Source organism: Oncorhynchus gorbuscha, linkage group LG22 (assembly GCF_021184085.1).
Source record: "Oncorhynchus gorbuscha isolate QuinsamMale2020 ecotype Even-year linkage group LG22, OgorEven_v1.0, whole genome shotgun sequence".
Taxonomy (NCBI): Eukaryota; Metazoa; Chordata; class Actinopteri; order Salmoniformes; family Salmonidae; genus Oncorhynchus; species Oncorhynchus gorbuscha.
The window spans coordinates 42,334,428-42,358,053 of NC_060194.1; the positions used below are offsets into that span (position 1 = coordinate 42,334,428).

The window sequence follows — 23,626 nt, forward strand, 5'->3', positions numbered from 1 at the left end:
AGAAATAATTTGAGGAGAGAGACTGGTCTGTGGTAATGTAAGTCACTGGTCTGTAAATAGAGGAAGACAGAAAAGCAGCTGTCTGCACCGCAGCTGCCGTCTAGGCCCTACCGACACACACACACACACACACACACACACACACTGCTCTCAGAACAAAATGATATGTAAATGCTCCCAGCCTCACACACATTCCTAACAAGCACACAAGTGTCCTTTTATAATCTGAAAGTGTGTATATTAGGACACGGAGTCCCTCCAGACAGACTAGCAGGTATTTCACAACCAGGCCAAGGAGTCGCGCACCGAGAATCTCTGCCTTTAAATCAGAGAAGACAAAACCTCTCCAACCACCCTATCGGTCTGTGTGTGTGTCTCAGGGGGAAGTTCAAACACTCGTCATCCTCATTACCTCATTGTTTTAGACACCACACACACACACTAACGAGCTGCCAGTTTAGTTATCGTCATCTTTTATAGTAGAGGCGGGACGATACCAGTATTGCAAAACAGTACCGTGGCAAGGAAACAAAACAGTACCGTGGCAAGGAAACAAAACAGTACCGTGGCAAGGAAACAAAACAGTACCGTGGCAAGGAAACAAAACAGTACCGTGGCAAGGAAACAAAACAGTACCGTGGCAAGGAAACAAAACAGTACCGTGGCAAGGAAACAAAACAGTACCGTGGCAAGGAAACAAAACAGTACCGTGGCAAGGAAACAAAACAGTACCGTGGCAAGGAAACAAAACAGATTTAACTTCTTCAGGGAAAAAAAGCCCTAATGTTGGAAAGAAACATTGTCATTCGTGTATTTATTTTCCAAAATATAAAAATACATCAAATATAAAAACACACAAATTTAAATACAGCAGGATTTTAAAGGATCAAATAGTTTGGTCTGCTTCGTGTTTTCACGCTGGTATCGTCACCGACCTATTTTAAAGCATAAGTCTTATCTCACCAACGTCTATTGACACTCAACACTGTATCATTACCAGATCGTTGCTGTACAAGTTGTTGAGAAAACAATTACATGACTATTCCATTGTTGAAACACACATCAGGGTCACAATTTGATAACCCGGTTCTTCATATTTGGTGTGAACAAATATGACAGGCAAAGTTCAAATTTCAGTTAAAAACTTGGTCAGTTAGGCCTCCCGAATAGCACTGCATCGCAGTGCTGTAGCGTCACTACAGACTTGGAGGTCCGAGCCATGACCGGGAGTCCCATAGGGCAGCGCACAATTGGCCCAGTGTCGTCCGTGTTAGGGGAGGCTTTACTTGGCTCATCGCGCTCTAGCGACTCCTTGTGGCGGGCCTGGCGCCTACAGACTGACTTCGGTCATCAGGCTTCCGGGATAAGCAGGCGGGTGTTAAGAAGTGCGGATTGACGGGTCAAGTTTCAGAGGATGCATGACTTGAACTCTCCCATGCCCATTGGGGAGTTGCAGCGATGAGACAAGATAGCAATTGGATATTACAAAATTGGGGAGAAAAAAAAAGAAAAAAGGTAAAATTACCAAAAATTATAAATACATTTTTAAAAATTGGGTCAGTTTGAGTAAGTCAAAATTTGAGACCCAAAACTAATGTTGAAGGAGGTTACTCATTCCCCAAGTGTTGTGTGAATCAGGTTTAACTAACACCCTATTGACATTACAGGGAGGAGAACAGAGGTTGGCTAGGCTACTAGGTAAATGCAGGGCTCTACATTTTACTCGCACATGCACCAATATATTTTTGCTGTGTGACCTGGAATTTAAAATTGTACGAGCACCAGTTTCCCTAGAAAAAAAATAAAGGATTCTAGCTTTATTACCTCAAATGTTTTAGATTGTTCACCTACATTTTCCATATTAGGCACACAAGTTCTCCTTGTAAAAAAGTCAGCGTTGAGCACCTGGTAAAGGGAGGAGAGGCTAGCTAGGCTACTAGGTACAGTGGCTACTAGGGATGCACATTATTAATAAATAAAAATATCCGTGAACATATCGGAAGATATTAGCTAAAATGCAGTATCGGGCCAATGTCTAGTTTAACGCCGATGTCAAAACGTACCTACGTTATTTAAGGTATGCACATTTCGTAATGATGCCATTTAAAATGGTGCACTACATATGCAACACAGCACTCATAACCTTGCCCACAATGTCTGCTTTGTGGATCGAGCAGTCATTTGAAAAGAGTAAGAAAATTTCATCAAGGCAACTCAAAAGGCGAAATCCATTAACGCCAAGATAATGGAATTAATTGCCCTTGACAAATCAACTGTTCTCTGTCGTGAGTGATGTTTGCTTTCGCCGACTGGTCGAGCACCGGTACAAACTACCAAGTGTGCTACTTTTCAGATGTTACAGGAGTTAAACAGTAATAGCATCACTGCTATTAGCTAAACGGCATACATACATACTATGGAATGCTGTTTGGGTCTTTGCTGGTCAAAAAAGATCCAATAGCACTGTCAAAGCTATACAAAAAAAAGTCTGCAAACAAGCAAACACAGGTCACAAACTGCAACTTCTGGGGTAGCAACCTTTAGCTTTGTACCTGGCTAGCACCAATACAAACGCCTGAAAACAATGACCAGTAGAATCTGCAGTCATTTTCATTATTCTTAGCAATGATTTAGGAATCCTTGTAAGTTTTAGCTAGGTTTCCACTTGTTCGCTTACTGAAAATGAACTAAAGTTCATGAAAATAAATGGCTAGGAAGCCATTTTAACCCTATTGACCAAAGCTACCGAAACAGATAATGGTTTTGGGGAAGAACATTGTTTGCATCTATGAGCTAGCTTGCTTTTATTTTATTTTTTTAAATTCATGACCAGCACTGTAGGTGTGCGAGACAACGTCACCAGCATCATAGCATATGTATCAATGAATCGATGTGACATAAGACATACGAGTGACAGTGTAATCAATAACGCGTTAAATTATGCGCGGTGCAGTCATATTCAGGTCCTGATTGGTCAACAAGCTTATTTGACACATCTCTTTTGACAAGCAAACGGAGTTCCACAGAAACCCTGGTTGGGGAATGAAATGTCTGCACAACGAAACAGCACAGCAAGTATGTGAAAGAAATAGGTTGAGATGATGTTTTACTGGGACCACCCATACGTAGAATGTATGCACACGTGACTGTAAGTCGCTTTGGATAAAAGCGTCTGCTAAATGGCATATATTACATTATATTATTATTACTGATAATGGGGACATGTATAAAATGCCAACAAAGTATCATTTTGGTCAGTGTGGTGTGTATGTAACGTTTGTTTAACTAGGCAGTCAGTCAAGAGCCATTCTTATTTACAATGACGGCCTACCCCGGACGACGCTGGGCCAATTGCGTGCCGCCCTATGGGACTCCCAATCACAGCCGGATGTGACACAGCCTGGATTCAAACCAGGGACTGTAAAGACACCTCTTGCAATGAGATGCAGTGCCTTAGACCGCTGCGTTCATGTGTGTGCGTTAAGAATTCTAGTGCAGTTAAATAGTTAAAATGTCCGCTAAAATTTTTAAATATCAGTATCGTTTTTTGGCAATGAAAATATTGGATATCGTATCGGCCAAAAATGTCATATCGGAGCATCACTAGTGGCTCCACTAGGCACAATGGACCAATGAAGAGACGAGACCGGGGTTGTGTTCAGTAGAAATCGTTGCAGCAAAACACTGAAGCAAAAACGCCAAAATTAGAATTTATTGGATAAGTTCTGGTGGCAATTGTTTCCCATTTGGTACCTAATGAATACAACCAAGGGCCTTGACTCCTGAATAGGGATATGGAAACAGCAGCCTTTTGGGGAAAACACACTTCCAGTAGCCTCACAGAATCAACCCCCGATCCGTGTGTTAGTTTAACCCTTACTTCTCATCAGCCAGCCACTGTTTACACAGTGTCAATGTGCACATTGTAACCCAGTCCAAGGGTTTCCAGACACACACACACAAAGCTAAGCTCTCTCTCACTCTCTCTGAAGGCATGTTCTCCGTCACTCCATAGGAAAGTACACGACTAAGGGCCTTGACTTCAACACTCCAATAAGGATATGGAAACAGCAGCCGTTGGGGGAAAACAAACTTCCAGAAGTTAAGTCTCGGTCCTCACCTTCTCAAAAACCCATTGGAGGAGGTCAGAGGCAGGGGTTGAGGGTTGAGTACGAGAGAAGTACGCAATTGAGTAGGCTTGGGCGGTATACCGTAGTATCTGGAAAAAGCCAGGGGATTGTTTTTCAAACTATTTCATAATTGTATTTTTTTTAATCAATTAGAGTCTGTAGCTACTTTAAGTAAATACGTAGTCAACTTGAGCTCGAGAACATTGCGTTCATGTCATTGGTCACATGATGTAACTTACGGTAGGTAGTCAGTCCCCAGTCACGTGGTGTTTGTTTACAAGCCAACAACGCTAAGAGACCGGAGCCTTGTGTCACACACAGTAGTGCAGCTTGCACCAGGTGATCTAATTACAGTTTGCAATTCACAACCACCAGATAAGTTATTAGCATTATGTATTAGCTAGTTAGCTTACTAGAGCTAAGTGGTTAGCTTCTTCCAAAATCCAGCATTTGCTTGGTAACAGCAGAATCCCGTCCTGGATAAAGAACCTTGCCAGGTAGCATTAGTTTTGTGCGTGCAGAAAACTGAGTAGGGTTTGAGTTACTAGTATACATACTTCAGGTCAGAAACTGTACAAAACGTTCGCAATGCGGTCGTTAGTGTTGTCTAACTTAAATGCTATCAGGATTCCTTAATACTTGTTAGCCTTTTGGGAAGTGACTTTTTGGGCTTTGAATATTAGTACTTTTTAAATAAATACTGCAGTCAACTTGTGCACTAGGTAATAAAGCATATTGCGTTCATCATTTTGCCAGTTAGGTAATTGTTTTATGACGCTTAAGGGTACTAGTTTCCCAAAACAGCGGTTAAATGTTATTGGTCAAATACATGTTTAGCAGATGTTGAATGTAGCAAAATGCTTGTGTTCCTAGCTCCAACAGTGCAGTAGTATCTAACTAAATGCTTGTGTTCCTAGCTCCAACAGTGCAGTAGTATCTAACTAAATGCTTGTGTTCCTAGCTCCAACAGTGCAGTAGTATCTAACACTACACCAATCTAAAAGTAAAAGAATGTAATATAGAAATATTAGGATGAGCAATGGTCGGAGTCCAGAGTGTGTGAGAGGTACTTTTGTTCATGCACGTGGAGCCCCTACAAATTAGTGGATTTGGCTATTTCAGCCACACCCGTTGCTGACAGGTGTATACATTTTTTGGGGGGGGCACACAGCCATGCAATCTCCATAGACAAACACTGGCAATAGAACGGCCTTACAGAAGAGCTCAGTGAATTTCAAACGTGGCACTGTCATAGGATGCTACCGTTCTAACAAGTCAGTTTGTCTAGTTTTTGCCCTGCTAGAGCTGCCCCAGTCAACTGTAAGTGCTGTTATTGTGAAGTAGAACTGTCTAGGAGCAACAACATCTCAGCCACGTGTTAGGCCACACAAGCTCACAGAACGGGACCGCTGAGTGCTGAAGCGCATAGCGTGTAATAATTGTCTCTCCTTGGTTGCATCACAGACTACAGAGTTCCAAACTGCCTCTGGAAGCAACATCAGGACAAGAACTTTGTTGGGAGCTTCATGAAATGGGTTTCCATGGCTGAGCAGCCGCACACAAGCCTAAGATCACCAGCCAAGCGTCGGGTGGAGCAGTGTAAATCTAGTCGCAATTTGAGTCTGGGGCGGTAAGGGTAGCCTAGCGGTTAGAGCGTTGGACTAGTAACCGGAAGGTTGCAAGTTCAAATCCCCCAGCTGACAAGGTACAAATCTGTCATTCTGCCCCTGAACAGGCAGTTAACCCACAGTTCCTAGGCCATCATTGAAAATAAGAATTTGTTCTTAACTGACTTGCCTAGTTAAATAAAGGTAAAATTTTAAAAATGTAAAAATAAAACTCTGGAGCAGTGGAATGCATTCTCTAGAGTGATGAATCACGCTTCACCATCTGGCAATCCGACGGAAGAATCTGGGTTTGGTGGATACCAGGAGAATGCTACCTGCCTCAATGCATAGTGCCAACTAAAGTTTGGTGGAGAAGGAATAATGGTGTGGGGCTATATTTCCATGGTTCGGGCTAGGCCCCTTAGCTCCAGTAAAGGGAAATCTTAACGCTACAACATACAAGGACATTATATACGATTCTATGCTTCCAACTTTGTGGCAGCAGCATGGCAATGTCCCCGTGCACAAACTGAGGTCCATAGAGAAATGGTTGGTCGAGATCGGTTATGGACAGCATCCGCTATGAGAATTCCTTAGTACTTGTTAGCATTTGGATAAGTGCCGGTCTTTTTTGGGGGGGGGGGGTTACGTTTGGGGGATAATGCTCCCCTTCTGTGCACTAGTGGTAATAATGTAGAACCCAGGATGACACAGGCATGGAATGAAGGTATGGACATCTGAATACAGCGCAGCCCTACAACTCAGCCTCTCTCCCTCCTCTCTCTCCCTCCTCTCTCTCCCTCCTCTCTCTCCCTCCTCTCTCTCCCTCCTCTCTCTCCCTCCTCAACTTCCAACAGGATGTGGAAACAGTGAGTCAGTCAGCGTGGTAGATCAGCAGGTGGCTGGGTTGTTTCCCAAAATTGCACCTTATTCCCTAAAGTGCACTACTTTTGACCAGGGCTCTGTGGAGCTCCCAGTCTAAAGTTGTGCACTGTATAGGGAATAGGGTGCCATTTGAGGCAGTCCCAGCCTGGAGGATGAATGCTAGCAGCTAGGGACCAGCCCTACAGTCTGTCCACTTCTCTCTCTCTCACACACACACACACACACACACACTACATTATTCATCTCATATATATATATACGTATATACTGTACTCTATATCATCTACTGCATCTCTATGAAATACATGCATCACTAGCCACTTATACTATGCCACTTTGTTTACATACTCATCTCATATGTATATACTGTACTCGATACCATCTACTGTATCTTGCCTATGCCGCTCTGTACCATCACTCATTCATATATCTTTATGGAGATATTCTTTATCCCCTTACACTTGTGTGTATAAGACAGTAGTTTTGGAATTGTTAGTTAGATTACTTGTTGGTTATTACTGCATTGTCGGAACTAGAAGCACAAGCATTTCGCTACACTCGCATTAACATCTGCTAACCATGTGTATGTGACAAATACAATTTGATTTGATTTGACACACACACGGGAGGGTTAGATATTAGAAGGGAACAGTCCTCCCCTCCAGGCAGAAGACAGAACAGTCCTCCCCCCCCAGGCAGAAGACAGAACAGTCCTCCCCCAGGCAGAAGACAGAACAGTCCTCCCACCCCAGGCAGAATACAGAACAGTCCTCCCACCCCAGGCAGAAAACAGAACTCCTCCCACCCCAGGCAGAATACAGAACAGTCCTCCCACCCCAGGCAGAATACAGAACAGTCCTCCCACCCCAGGCAGAATACAGAACAGTCCTCCCACCCCAGGCAGAATACAGAACAGTCCTCCCACCCCAGGCAGAATACAGAACAGTCCTCCCACCCCAGGCAGAATACAGAACAGTCCTCCCACCCCAGGCAGAATACAGAACAGTCCTCCCACCCCAGGCAGAATACAGAACAGTCCTCCCACCCCAGGCAGAATACAGAACAGTCCTCCCACCCCAGGCAGAATACAGAACAGTCCTCCCCCCCTTCAGGCATAGAGGGCAAAAAATAACCTTCACCTGAAAGTGTCACAGACACGAGGACCTCTGATGAGTGAGACATGTGTGTCACTAACTTCCAGTTATATGCAGCTCATTACAGAGACATTAGGGTCTCACACACCTTACGGTGTATCATGTGTCCTGCTGAAGGTGTGTATTAGTCTGCTCTGCAGTGGAGATGTGTCTGTGAGTGAGTGGCCCCTAGGTTTGTCCATCTGATAGGATTCACAGTATTTTTCCTGTAAAAAAATATTTTAAAAAATAGAGCTTTGTTTATATGAACCCCTTATAAAACAAGCCCATTTGTACCACATTCTTGCCTGTATACGTGTTTTATACCTCCCGTGTGCATGCTGGCTTGCCGGGGAGGAGTGGTAGTAGTAGTTTGCAGATGTGGGTGGGCATTTATTTTAATTGAATATACCCCATTAAAAATCATTCCATTTGTCCGACAAACAGTGGCAGTCCTGTGGGCAAAAACAACTCGTTGATGAGAGAGGTCGAAGGAGAACGGCAATAATCATGCAAGTTAACAGGCGGAACACAGACAGACAAATAACGGTGCGGTGCAGAATTCTAACTCGGAACGCACAACTTGTCGGTCCTTGTCACGGACGGGCTACTGCAGCAAACAATGGGTTCCACTCCTATCAGCTAAGAAGCTGCTCCAGTGGGCACACGATCACCAACACTGGACAATTGAGGTAATAATAATAATAATAATAATAACAATTGAGGTGTGGAAAAACATTGCCTGGTTCGACAAATCCCAGTTCCTGTTGCGTCATGCTGATGGCAGAGTCAGGATTTGGCGTAAGCAGCACAAGTCCATGACCACATCCTGCCTGGTGTCAACGGTACAGGCTCGGGGTGGTAATATAATGGTGTGGGGAATGTTTTCCTGGCACACGTTAGGTCCCTCGAATTGATTCATGTTTCCATGTCCCGAAGAATTCAGGCTGTTCCGGATGCAAAAGGGGGGGGGGGGGTGACCTGTTACTTGATGGGTGTATCTAATAAACTGGCCACTTAGTATATTTCATAGTAAGAATATAACAGAATAAAATACAAGGAATATTTTTCCCACAGAACTTGTGTCACGGGAACATGTAGAACTGCTGTCAAATAAAAGGTTATTTTGAAAGAGCCCAAACCTAATGCATTGTGTGTCAAAAAGCCACTCTCTCCTACCCTCACTGCACTTTGATAGGGAGCAGGCGTAGCGTTACTTACATTGTGTATTTACACCTTGATACTGATAGAAAATAATAGCAATCCTGTTTTCAAAAGCATGCAAGTCTCATGCTCATATTTCACAACCTCAACAGGATTTTGGAGTTGCCTTTATGCGACCAAGAAAATATATTTTTTAAAGTCTACACTTGATTTAGGTTACATTATTGCATGCTAAATGTTTCTGAACAGACCTTGATGAGCAAATATAATAGATGAGCTATACTACCCCCCCTACACATATTTACCCAGTCAGAAACTAAATTAACCAAATAGCCTATTCGGTGAGAAAAAAAAATCACATTGAGACAAGTCAGTGAAGTTAGGCTTTTGGTTGAGACTAGGCCTTTAAGTGACGAGCAAAATAACCACTTGTTAAACTACGTAACATGGCAACATGATCTAATAAAAGGAACCAACTAGACACGACAATCATGAACATGGCTTTATCTTGGCCAGGTCGCAGTTGTAAATGAGAACTTGTTCTCAACTAGCCTACCTGGTTAAATAAAAAGGTGAAATAAATGTAAAAATATATATTTAAAATTCAATCATCTCAGCTGACATTTCCCAAGCCTAACTGTAGCCAATGCCTGGCCTGGTTCACCAACTACTTCGCAGACAGAGTTCAGTGAGTCAAATCAGATGGCTTGTTCTCCGGACCTCTGGCAGTCTCTATGGGGGAGCCACAGGGTTCAACTCTTGGGCCAAATCTTTTCTCTGTATATATATATATCAATGACTTTGCTCTTGCTGCTGGTGATTCTCTGATCCACCTCTACGCAGACAACACCATTCTGTATACTTCTGGCCCTTCTTTCTATGCTCTTAAATGATAGTAAAACTAAATGCATGCTCTTCAACCGATCGCTGCCCGCACCCGCCCGCCCACTAATCTGGTCGGTTCTGACCTATAATATGTGGACAACTACCTAGGTGTCTGGTTAGACTGTAAACTCGCCTTCCAGACTCACATTAAGCATCTCCAATCCTAAATTAAATCTAGAATTGGCTTCCTATTTCACAACAAAGCCTCCTTCACTCATGCTGCTAAACATACCCTCTGAAAACTGACTATCCTACCGAACCTTGACATTGGCGATGTCATTTACAAAATAGCCTCCATCACTCTACTCAGCAAACTGGATGTAGTCTATCACAGTGCCATCCGTTTTGTCACCAAAGCACCATGTACTACCCACCACTGCGACATGTATGCTCTCGCTGGCTGGCCCTCGCTACATATTCGTCGCCAAACCCACTGGCTCCAGGTCATCTATAAGTCTTTGCTAGGTAAAGCCCCACCATATCTCAGCTCACTGGTCCCCAGAGCAACACCCACCTATAGCACGCGCTCCAGCAGGTATATTTTACTGGTCGTCCCCAAAGCCAGCACCTGCTTTGGTGGCCTTTCCTTCCAGTTCTCTACTGCCAATGACTGGAACGAATTGCAAAAACCACTGAAGCTGGAGTCTTACATCTCCCTCTAACTTTAAGCATCAGCTGTCAGAGCAACTTACCGATCACTGTACCTGTACACAGCCCATCTGTAAATAGCCCAACCAACTACCTCCCTCATTTGTTTTTGTGCTCTTTTGCACATCAGTATTTTCTACTTGCATATCCTCATCTGCACATATATCACTTAGGTGTAAATTGCTAAATTGTCATTAATTCGCCACTATGGGCCTATTTATTGCCTTACCTCCTTACTTCATTTCACACACTGTATACAGGTGAAATTTAAAAAAAAATGTATTATTTATAAATGTGCAAACCGATATTCATAGAAAAATAAAAAGTCTGAGATAAATCAATCTATCAAGACGAGTCCCCACACTTTCCTTAAGCAGCCCGATGGCGCTGTCCAACTCAAACCGGTGTTGACATTATCATCTAGTTGACCACACGCGGGTATAGGCTATTGCTTCAAATGTATTACATACGAGTGAGTGGATGACCTTAGGAGTTTCAGTAAGCAACAATTTGATACATACCTTCAAAATTGCACTAAACTTACTTTATTCCAATATTTTCTTAATTTCAGTGATATTTATTCCCACAGTAGTTCTTAAAATGGTTCCATTCAGTGATTAAGAAAACAATGCATGCTTAGTGGTGGGCTCTGCGGAGAGACAGAATTGACATGTCTACCAACTGGCAGGAGGATGGTTAACTGGGGCTGCCTAGCAACCATCAAGAGTTGAAGAGGGCAGCGCGTGCCAATTCCGCCTCAGCATTAAGGCTGTTTCATACTAAGCTGTAGGCAGAACTTTACCGAAATTATTACCAGGTCACTAGGCAGGGGGGTGGCTTTGATACCGGCAATACCTTTCAGATAGAAAAGGTGGAGGTCAAGTTGACGAAAAAACAGTTGTATGAAAGAGAGGAGTCTCTCAGACAAACACAGCGGACCAAGCCAAAGTGCGAGGGGGAGGGGAAGGAGGGAGGGAGGAATGCGGTTTGGGCGCTAGACTAGACACCAGACGGTATTTCCGGCACACACACACACACAAATCGAAACATATGGGAGAGGCTGGGCCCCTCCCTCCCCCTCTTTCTGCCAGACAAACACAGCAGACAGGGAGTGCCAAATGACTGTACAGCAAGCAGTGTTGTCACACCTGTACAGCACACACACTAGAAATACACAGACACTATAAAAACACTTGGGAGTCCATAGTCTCTTGTTTAACCCATAACCTGCCAGGCTGCATTGAATTCAAAGCAGCCTACCTGGAAAACACCAGTTAAAGTCAGGGTCATCTAACTATTCAACTCTCCCTTAGTGAGCCATCATTAAAACGACAAGGCAAAAAAACTAAGCCTACTTCCCAAACTACACCATATTCCCTTTATATAGTACATCATGTGTTTTACCAGAGCCTTGTAAAGTAATGTGCTATATAGAAAAAAAGGGTACTATTTGTGACGTACCCTAATAGTCCAGTTTGATTAAGTAGAGAGGTCCTGTCATGTCATAGCGATGAACCAATCAGAGGAGAAACCATCTAGAGCTTTGATTTCAGCTGGAGTCAGCCATTTCTATGGGTCCTGCTGGCCATTTCTATGGGTCCTGCTGGCCATTTCTATGGGTCCTGCTGGCCATTTCTATGGGTCCTGCTGGCCATTTCTATGGGTCCTGCTGGCCATTTCTATGGGTCCTGCTGGCCATTTCTATGGGTCCTGCTGCTCTGCTCTCTCCCACTGTCCCTTTTAATTAATTTTTGTTATACAACGACAAAGAAAAACGTTTTTTTTTTTATGTTTTAAAACTCTACTCTGTAGAATCCTGTTTGGTTCTGGTCTTCTGTGAACAGCACTGGTGGTGATGGTAATGCAACTTGGCTATTCGCCCATGTATGGGCTTGGGATTCCGGTTACTGCACACTCCAGTTCAGTGGTACGAATAAAGATCATAGGCTGTTTCCCCAGACAGATCGTCAGCCTAGTCCTGGACTAAGGCATTCAATTAAGATTCTCCACTTAAATTGTATTTTAAAACCATCAACAAATTGAATGACAAAAATGACGTTGGAATGCTTAAAAAGGTCATTTAAATAGGGGAGGGATGAACTTAATGAATCTAAACTGTCCCCCCTATCTTGCCCAGAGGTCAGAGTGAGCGAGGGAGAGTCCACTAGTCCAGTCAGTGCTCTTGCCTATTGATGGTTCTAGTGACCTCCAGCTGACCCGAAGGACAAATGATGCTCTTCCCCTGTGTGACACACACACACACACACACACACACACACTGCAGTGACCCAGAGCGGGAGAGACCAGCTGGTCAGCAGTTAGCCTGTCCAACCCCACTCTGATCTACTACACCATCTTGACTTACCCCCACATTAGTGAGTTGCCAGCGTTTCCATGTAGATGTCAGCGCTAGTGTTGTTGTGTTTCCATGTAGATGTCAGCGCTAGTGTTGTTGTGTTTCCATGTACATGTCAGCGCTAGTGTTGTTGTGTTTCCATGTAGATGTCAGCGCTAGTGTTGTTGTGTTTCCATGTACATGTCAGCGCTAGTGTTGTTGTGTTTCCATGTACATGTCAGCGCTAGTGTTGTTGTGTTTCCATGTACATGTCAGCGCTAGTGTTGTTGTGTTTCCATGTACATGTCAGCGCTAGTGTTGTTGTGTTTCCATGTACATGTCAGCGCTAGTGTTGTTGTGTTTCCATGTACATGTCAGCGCTAGTGTTGTTGTGTTTCCATGTACATGTCAGCAGCTTAGCTAGTGTTGTTGTGTTTCCATGTGTTGTTGTGTTTCCATGTACATGTCAGCGCTAGTGTTGTTGTGTTTCCATGTACATGTCAGCGCTAGTGTTGTTGTGTTTCCATGTACATGTCAGCTAGTGTTGTTGTGTTTCCATGTAGATGTAGTGTTGTTGTGTTTCCATGTACATGTCAGCTAGTGTTGTTGTGTTTCCTAGATGTGTTGTTGTGTTTCCATGTACATGTCAGCGCTAGTGTTGTTGTGTTTCCATGTACATGTCAGCGCTAGTGTTGTTGTGTTTCCATGTTGATGTCAGCGCTAGTGTTGTTGTGTTTCCATGTAGATGTCAGCGCTAGTGTTGTGTTTCCACCAGGAATGTGACACTAAAGGCTTGGGGCGAACACAATCAACAGCATCACATGCTACATATGTGTGTTTGACCAATAAAATTAGACAGTTGCTTTGTGAGAAAGTGCTCAAGTTCAGTTAGTCCTTGTTATGTAAATTTACATTTGTCATTTAGCAGACACTCTTATCCAAAGCGATTTACAGGAGCAATTAGGGTTTACGTGCCTTGCTCAAGAGCACAGACCGATTTTTCACCTAATCTGCTCTGAGATTTCAAACCAGCGACCTTTCAGTTACTGTCCCAACACTCTTAACCGCTAGGCTACCTGCCATGCCAGCTGAAACGTACCCAGGGCCTGAGTTCGGCCCAGGGTCAGAGCAGATCCGCCAGAGCCATGGCCCAGTGAGACACGGGTGCTAGTCCGCATACATGGAAACAGAAAAGTCTGAGTATTTTGGGTAAAACACAAATCGCGTAAATCTCCAAAGAAATGTCACCATACGGGCAGCAGGAAGAATGTCACCTGTCCCCCTATGTATCGTCTTACACACACAGCAAGGGCTGGTTTCTCTAGACTCTACCAATGACAGTGCAACCACATGAAGTAGTCTGACGGAAAACATATCTGTTCAGAAACACAATAAGAAGTCATTCGTTACTTACTTTGTCGCTGGTTCGGTTGTAGTGGAACTTGTCCTTCATGTCCTCCAACAGCTGTTTGAGCTGCGGCTCCTCCGCCGTTCCCAGGTACTTCCTCCCCAGCTGCAGGTAGCACGGCCACTTGGCCGAGTCAAAGCCCCAGTGACAGGTCCTCTTGTCCGGCGACTTGTGAGAGTGCATCACAAACTTCTGCGGAGAGAAGAGCAGCTGGCACTCCACGCACTGAATACAGGGCGACTCGGGCTTGGCGTAGAATTGGGGAACGAACAGACCCTGGCATTTCCCCAGACACTGGTGCTCCACCTGGAAGCTGGCCTCCGTCTCCTTGAGGAGCTCCTGGCCGGGTTGCTTGGTGATGGGTTCGGAGGGGAGGACAGCCCCCGGGCGGAGGAGGGCATTGCAGAGGCGTTGGGCGTCAGTTAAGGTGATGAGGCCGCAGGACGGAGCATTGAAGGGTAAAATACCCAGCACCTTGAGTATGTGGAGCTGTTCCCCGTCGCAGCGTGAGCAGTACACATAGAGCTCGTCGCACACGGAATTGATCTGCTGCAAGGAGAAGTGGCGGAGAACCGAGTTGAGCACCTGGGGGAGGCAGAGGCGTTTCTCCCCGCCGACTGCAAAGCACGAGATAGATTCTCCCTCGAGAAGGGAATGGCTGAGTTCTGTGGAGCTGTCACTGGGCACCAGCAGGGGTATACCTCCCAGCACAGGAGGAGAGGGTAGAGGTGCCATGCCAGGGTAGGAACCAGGGCTGGGGGAGGAGGATGCTTCGTGGCCAGAGCGGGCTGAGAAGGCTGCTGGGCCCCCCAGAGAGCGCGCGCTGCTGAGAGTGAAGGCTGCCAGCGTGTGTTTCAGCCCAGGGCTCAGGTCTAAAGCTTTCCCTCCACATACCTGGAACTCCCCCCTACTGTCCATCTCTATTGATCTAGTCATGCCTGGATCCACCTCCCGGTCCTGGGTCTGCTCTTCCCCAGCCTCCCTCTTTACCTTGGGGGTCCAGGGCAGGGGGGGCAGAGGGTCCAGGTTTCGGCGTTTCAGGTTCATCTCAGCCATCAGCCTCTTCTTAATGGGCACATCTTCTATTCTCTCACGGTACAGCTGCTTCATGTTGCCCTTGAACGAGGTCAGGTCTTTGAATGGGGTTTTCAGACTCGTCTGAGTACTGGCCATGTCAGAGTTAGAGCTACGGATGAGTCTTTCCACTACCCCCTTCACTTGGATCTATTAGTCCCCCGTTGAGTAGTCTATGTGGGTTTTGTTAGTATCTTTTCAAATGTTCCAGATCTTCTGGTGTTCAGAAAGGTACATGGTGGAGACTGCAGTGTTTCTGTTCAGATTGTTGCGTCTAAGTCTCTGTCTGCTTCCTGTAGGGGATGGGAAAGGTTCAGGCGTTAACACAAACCAAGAGAGGAAACGAGGGGGGGGACTATACCCCCCCCCCCTCATCGGTAAAGCTCTAACTATATTAAAATGTATTCCATGTGTAAAAGGAATTGTGAAAGACTCCAGCCACGCAAGTCATAGACAGTGCAACAAAAAAGGGTCAATGCAGATAGGCTCTCGGACTAACTCTCGACTCATCACATGTGCTGCTGCTACTGTTTATCTATCCTGTTGCCTTGTCACTTTACCCCTACCTAGATGTACCTCAATGACCTTGTACCCTGCACATCGACTGGGTGCTGTTACCCCGTGTTTATAGCCAAGTTCCTTTACTCGTGGTGTAGTATTAAATGAATAGGCGTTTTACTTTTCTATTATTATTCTCTCTGCATTGTTGGGAAAGGACCCGTAAGTAAGCGTTTTACTGTTAGACTACACCTGTTGTTTACAAAGCATGTAACTAATAACATTTTATTTGATAGAATTAGACTAATTTTAACCGATTATGAAATTAATATGTTTGGGAGGGGTTGCTAAAATAATTATCTAAATATTTAAGGTGTATTTTCCGGGGAGGGGGGGGGGGTGCTATCCTGCTTGAGTGGCTCAAAGGTACCATTGGGGGCCAAAAGGCAATTAGCATACCCATACCTCACCACCCAAACATCTCACCATTCAGCCCTTTTCATTGAACCCTATGGGGCAATTCACATACCGTGTTTTCACCCAAAGGCAGTAAAATCCCCATTCCATTTCCAACAGAAAGTTTTGTCCAGTTAAACCAACCAGTATATAGCTGGTCTCTCTGGCCCTCTCTAGGTCACTAAATACTGTCACAAAAAAAAAGTTCACACCTGGTGCAGCCTAGTAACACATTTTCCCTGTTAAATTACTCAGCCATTTAAATACTTTTTACATTTTTTTATATGACAAACTCAGTTTTTGCCATAGCCCTCATTTACAGGATTTTTATTGCGATTTAAACATGAGCTTGTTTAAGGTGTCAGACTAGAGGACTGTTGCCATCAACTGGGTCACTGAAAATACATACCGAAAATTCTGGGGCGGGGCTTAGCGAAGGCTCAATTGTTACGTTCCTGAAACGCAGTGTGATATTCAATGGATGTTGAACATGGTATTTTCCCCACACCGCAGAATCTAACTGCATTTAAAGCGCATAACTCCCGACTTTAATAAAACGGTGTATACTTTAAAACGACCGTTGTATTAACAGTAAATACAGTGCACTGTGTTAACTACTGTAATCCAACATAAGGAAAATATATCTACAGCATTTCAGTGGAAACCAACATTCGGCGACAACATGACAAGCAGCCTCCCATATAACTAGTTACAATCACATTGAGTGCTTGTGTGACAAATATCATCCATTGAAAAAAAGGGTGACTGTCAAAGATAAACATATAGGGCAAAAATATATAAATACTGCATTTAGGCAGTCGGATGTCTTTAACCGCGCATAGTCAGTAGCCGTGTGCGGACGACAGTACAGCACCACTGAATGACATCCATGCAGTGACTACAGTGTACAAATCTTTCCACCAAAGGAAGCAACTATCCGGGTACAAAACGCGGGACTGCAGACCAGGTGGTCGTAGTTATTGTTAAAAATCCCATTCCCATAATTAAATGCAATAATACCGAATGTTTCACCAATGCAATGGAGAACAGGTTCACGCGTTGACTTCCAACCCAAACGGATGTTTCCACGCAACACAAATAATATTGTTGTTTAATTATTTTTTTTAACAGGGTTGTTCATATTAATATTTAAAAAGACGTCAATTTTCTCCTTAAAAAATATATTAAAAAATGAAATAAAATGGACGTTGAGAGTCGAGGGTCCCTTACCCCGTTTTTCTCCTTCGTAGCGAACAAGGACAACGCGCACAGCTCCATTCATATTCATTTCCTCTCCAAACTCCCTTTCTGTCCCTCGTCCTCTCTACCCCTCGTCTCTAAACTCACTTTCTGTCCCTCTTTCTCTCTACCCCTCGTCTACAAACTCTCTTTCTGCCCCTAGTCCTCACTACCCCTCGTCCTCTCTACCCCTCGTCCCCAAACTCCCTTTCAGTCCCTCTTTCTCTCTACCCTCTCTACCCCTCGTCCTCTCTACCCCTCGTCTCCAAACTCCCTTTCTGTCCCTCTACCCCTCGTCTACAAACTCCCTTTCTGTCCCTCTTTCTCTCTACCCCTCGTCTCCAAACTCCCTTTCTGTCCCTCGTCCTCTCTACCCCTCGTCTACAAACTCCCTTTCTGTCCCTCGTCCTCTCTACCCCTCGTCTACAAACTCCTTTTCTGCCCCTCGTCCTCTCTACCCCTCGTCTCCAAACTCCCTTTCTGTCCCTCGTCCTCTCTACCCCTCGTCTCCAAACTCCCTTTCTGTCCCTCGTCTTCTCTACCCCTCGTCTCCAAACTCCCTTTCTGTCCCTCGTCCTCTCTACCCCTCGTCTCCAAACTCCCTTTCTGTCCCTCGTCCTCTCTACCCCTCGTCTCCAAACTCCCTTTCTGTCCCTCGTCTTCTCTACCCCTCGTCTCCAAACTCCCTTTCTGTCCCTCGTCCTCTCTACCCCTCGTCTCCAAACTCCCTTTCTGTCCCTCGTCCTCTCTACCCCTCGTCTCCAAACTCCCTTTCTGTCCCTCGTCCTCTCTACCCCTCGTCTCCAAACTCCCTTTCTGTCCCTCGTCCTCTCCACCCCTCGTCTCCAGACTCTACTTCCCCTCCTCTGGCTCGCCGCGGTCATGGCACTGGTATGCAGACTGATAATGACATTCACTGGCCCGGCTGCTGTCTAACACCCGACCTACAATAAATTACAAACTAACGTCCTTAAACTATAGCTGAACAACATTACGGATTTAGTTAACGTTAGAGACACATTTAGCCAACACGTCTGAATACAACAACAAAAACAAATATATACTAGCAATGTAAAAGCCAAGGCTGTGGTGTATTTTACACCAACGAAACACGACAAAAATAAGTATTTCGGAATATAAAACTGATACAATAGCGAATACTGTGGGTTAATTAAATGTTGGGAGGGGGGGGGTTAATTACGGAAACATATGAGGACTGCGTTAGAGGAAACACCAAAGCCAATTCCATAAGCGAAAATCAATGTTAATTCGAGTTTAACTTAAAAACGACAAAATATATATATATATTTATTGAAGCCAGTTGGCCAAACGGGGACTGGAGTTAGCTTAGCATGGCCCCTGACAACACACCCAACCGCAACGCTGTGTGAAGCCAAAGCCAGCTAGCCGAGGCTAACCTTTACTAGCGACCGCTTTGGTTTAAAAGCCTCAAATCATGGCTCCATTTCGGGGAGGGGGGGGGGACGTCAAAATAAACAAAAACGTGATAAATTACATATTTACATCAAGCGAATAACAACGTACAGAAACCGGTTTTAAAAGACTTGCCTGAATGAGGTCGTTTCGGCTTCTCTTCATTCGGTTGTACCGACCATCAACAAGCTACGGATAGAAACCGCTACCGCTCGGAGACATACAACGTCACAACACGACCTAACGATGATGAGACGTCACCCAGACTCGAATTGGGCATTTCACGGAAACGGTGCGGGGGTGTCTGTCTGCCTGTCTGTCTGTCTGTCTGGCAGTCTGGCTTGGTTTGTGGAGCACATCTGCAGTACTAAGTGAGTGACTGAGAGAGATGGAGAGAAAAAGAGAAAGATAGAGAGAGAAAAAGAGAGAGAGAGAAAGAGAGAAGAGAGAGAGAGAGAGAAGAGAGAGAGAGAGAGCGAGAAAAGAGAGAAGAGAGAGAGAGAAAGAGAGAGAGAGCCTCACCGACCATATAAACCCAGCCATATAACGATTTGTTTGGATTCCCATTCGTTCTGTTCTTGATGTCCTTGAGTCTAGTATATTTAGGTTACATATTAACTAAGGTTTATACTCTGTAAATGATCCACTATTAAGAATATGTTCTATTTAAAACAATTATCTTATTATTAAATTATTGAAAACAATTATCAACATACACAGGCATATCTATACTATACCATATTTAAGTTAGAATATATCTATTTGGTTCATATTGTTTTGGTTTATTTGTTATGTTTTAACACTTTGTTGATCTTTTTCCCAGTAACATCATGTCCTGGGGTGACATTAGTTTGGCAGCTGATCACACCAAACAACACAATGAATTTGGGCTTTCACTCAAGTTTGTAAACATACGAAAGAAACATACGAAAGGTTGTTTGAGGATACGAGATAAAATACAACATCAAATCCATTTACCAAGCTGAGATCATTTTGTGACTTTTTAGGAAATAATGTTTTTTAAATGTACCTTTATTTAACCAGGCAAGTCAGTTAAGAACAAATTCTTATTTTCAATGACGGCCTAGGAACAGTGGGTTAACTTCCTGTTCAGGGGCAGAACGACAGATTTGTACCTTGTCAGCTCGGGGGTTTGAACTTCCTTCTGGTTACAAGTCCAATGCTTTAACCACTAGGCTACCCTGCCGCCCCAAAATTATGTTTACCTGCAATGTCAATAAGTCATCCCTTAGACCTGGCGCCAGTGTGATTCACTAGCTGGTGCCTGTGATGAGAGAGAGGCGTAAAAAGAGGTGGATTGCTCACTGTGTTAATGAATGTGGAGTTTGGCTGAAATGTGTGACTTGTCTGGATTGATTGGACTCAGAGACGTCAGACCCACTGAAACTGAGAGGGCAGAACACAGCGCCCTTATTTTGTTAATACATTTGTACATGAAATATATACAATATATTTGACACACAATTCATAATTAATACAAAAAAATATATATATAATAGATATGGGGAATCATCAGTGCCCCCTCAAAAAAAAACATAGTAGGGCTGATTGTGATCTCTGCTCTGACAGTTGATAATTAGAGATGTGTCCCAAATGGCAACCCATTTCTGGCCGACAGAGTCCACTATTTTGACCAGAGCCCTATGGGCCAAAAGTAGGGCCCTGGTCAAACGTAGTGCACTATACAATCAAATAACAAATAGAGTGCCATTTAGGATGCACCTATTAATGATTTCCGCCTGTGACCAGGTTGCTGCTGGCTGGGGCTTCCTCAGACTCTGTCCTGTATCATGGATGAGTCATTGGCTTTTTGTTAATATGATGTGTGGAAAGGTAAGGGCTGTGGTGCTATGGTCTATCTACTGCCCACACACTATACCACTACCATGTTTAAAGCCCTACCCCCTCCCTGAGAATCAGAAGGGCTGTGGTGCTATGGTCTATCTACTGCCCACACACTATACCACTACCATGTTTAAAGCCCTACCCCCTCCCTGAGAATCAGAAGGGCTGTGGTGCTATGGTCTATCTACTGTCCACACATAGACTACTACACCACTACCATGTTTAAAGCCCTACCCCCTCCCTGAGAATCAGAAGGGCTGTGGTGCTATGGTCTATCTACTGTCCACACACTATACCACTACCATGTTTAAAGCCCTACCCCCTCCCTAAGAATCAGAAGGGCTGTGGTGCTATGGTCTATCTACTGTCCACACACTACACCACTGCCATGTTTAAAGCCCTACCCCCTCCCTAAGAATCAGAAGGGCTGTGGTGCTATGGTCTATCTACTGTCCACACACTACACCACTGCCATGTTTAAAGCCCTACCCCCTCCCTAAGAATCAGAAGGGCTGTGGTGCTATGGTCTATCTACTGTCCACACACTACACCACTACCATGTTTAAAGCCCTACCCCCTCCCTAAGAATCAGAAGGGCTGTGGTGCTATGGTCTATCTACTGTCCACACACTACACCACTACCATGTTTAAAGCCCTACCCCCTCCCTGAGAATCAGAAGGGCTGTGGTGCTATGGTCTATCTACTGTCCACACACTACACCACTACCATGTTTAAAGCCCTACCCCCTCCCTAAGAATCAGAAGGGCTGTGGTGCTATGGTCTATCTACTGTCCACACACTACACCACTACCATGTTTAAAGCCCTACCCCCTCCCTGAGAATCAGAAGGGCTGTGGTGCTATGGTCTATCTACTGTCCACACACTACACCACTACCATGTTTAAAGCCCTACCCCCTCCCTAAGAATCAGAAGGGCTGTGGTGCTATGGTCTATCTACTGTCCACACACTACACCACTACCATGTTTAAAGCCCTACCCCCTCACTAAGAATCAGAAGGGCTAGGGCAGTTTTCCTATAGGCTATATGTAAATGTATAATATTTCATATTAGACTCACATTATATACACTAGGCCAGGGGTGGGCAAACCTTTTTGCTCAAGGGCCAGACCGAGATTTTAAAATTCAATGGAGGGCTGCACATTTTGTTTTGGTATGATTTGTTTGTCAAAATCTATTTGCGGGCCAGAAAAATTGCAGTTATTTTGAAATATGTTCATTTTTACCCAAATGAATCATCACCCCTCTCAAAATATATTTTTAGTGTATATTTTAGTGTATATTTTCTTGTATTTTACTCAAACCTCCCATTGAATCTGGCCCACAGGCCCCAGTTTGCCAAACCCTGCACTAGGCAATCCCTCTCTTCATTCGAGAGATCGGCAGTACAAATAGAAAATGGAATCCGCAGTAGGGGGAAACAACGCCACTGGCCACCCCACCATAGTTATTGTTTTTGTTGTAGAGCTGAGGAGCAGGAAAAATACAATTGTAGTACATATTGTGCTCTTCTAGCGCGGGTGAGAGGATGTCTGGGGGGGGGGGGGGGGGGACAGTGTTGGTTGTTTACAGTAACATCTTTGTTGTTGTAATATTGTGAGCCTTAAAGGAGTTGCCAACAATGGAATGTTCTGGTTTTCGGGCATACAGATATTTTCAACCGAACTTCCCTTTCTGCTGAAAACCGGATATGGGAACTCCTCTAAGGCGTTTCTGTTACGCCTGACACGTTAGGTTATAATATTGTAAAAAGGACGTGGCTGTTTTACCATCAATGATTCCAGTTTCAATATAAGTACAGTGCCTTGCAAAAGTATTCATCCCCCTTGGCATTTTCCCTATATTGTTGCATTACAACCTGTAATTTAAATAGATATTTATTTGGATTTCATGTATTAGACATACACAAAATAGTCCAAATTGGTGAAGTGAAATGAAAAAAAGAACTTATTTCAAATTATTATTCTATATTTTTTTCAACGGGAAAGTGGTGTGTGCATATGTATTCACCCCATTTGCTATGAAGCCCCTAAATACGATCTGGTGCCAATTACCTTCAGAAGTCACATAATTAGTTAAATAAGGTCCACCTGTGTGCAATCTAAGTGTCACATGATCTGTCACATGATCTCAGTATATATACACCTGTTCTGAAAGGCCTTAGAGTCTGCAACACCACTAAGCAAGCGGCACCATGAAGACCAAGGAGCTCTCCAAACAGGTCAGGGACAATGTTTTGGAGAAGTACAGATCAGAGTTGGGTTATAAAAAAAAATATCTGAAACTTTGAACATCCCACAGAGCACCATTAAATGCATTATTTAAAAAATGGAAAGAATATGGCACCACAACAAACCTGCCGAGGGAGGGCCACCCACCAAAACTCACAGACCAGGCAAGGAGGGCATTAATCAAAGAGGTAACAAAGGGACCAAATATAACCCTTAAATCAAATCAAATGTATTTATATAGCCCTTCGTACATCAGCTGATATCTCAAAGTGCTGTACAGAAACCCAGCCTAAAACCCCAAACAGCAAGCAATGCACGTGTAGAAGCACCGTGGCTAGGAAAAACACCCTAGAAAGACCAAAACCTAGGAAGAAACCTAGAGAGGAACAAGGCTATGTGGGGTGGCTAGTCCTCTTCTGGCTGTGCCGGGTGGAGATTATAACAGAACATGGCCAAGATGTTCATAAATGACCAGCATGGTCAAATAATAATAATCACAGGCAGAACAGTTGAAACTGGAGTAGCAGCACGGCCAGGGGGACTGGGCACAGCAAGGAGTCATCATGTCAGGTAGTCCTGAGGCATGGTCCTAGGGCTCAGGTCCTCCGACAG

The 23,626-nt window shown here is 44.4% G+C and overlaps 1 protein-coding gene across 2 annotated transcripts in view; it reads right to left on the reverse strand.

Annotated features, from left to right (window-relative positions):
* LOC124009343 (ski-like protein) overlaps positions 1 to 17,597 on the reverse strand; it is a 55,863-nt gene extending 38,266 nt beyond the window's left edge. For both annotated transcript variants that reach the window (XM_046321036.1, XM_046321035.1), the window contains exons 1-2: positions 17,454 to 17,597; positions 14,202 to 15,562 (exon numbers count right to left, since the gene is read on the reverse strand). In XM_046321036.1, the coding sequence (XP_046176992.1) occupies positions 14,202 to 15,368 (1,167 nt within the window). In that variant the 5' untranslated portion in view covers positions 15,369 to 15,562; positions 17,454 to 17,597. The remainder of the gene's footprint in view (positions 1 to 14,201; positions 15,563 to 17,453) is intronic.
* Positions 17,598 to 23,626: the final 6,029 nt, after the last annotated feature.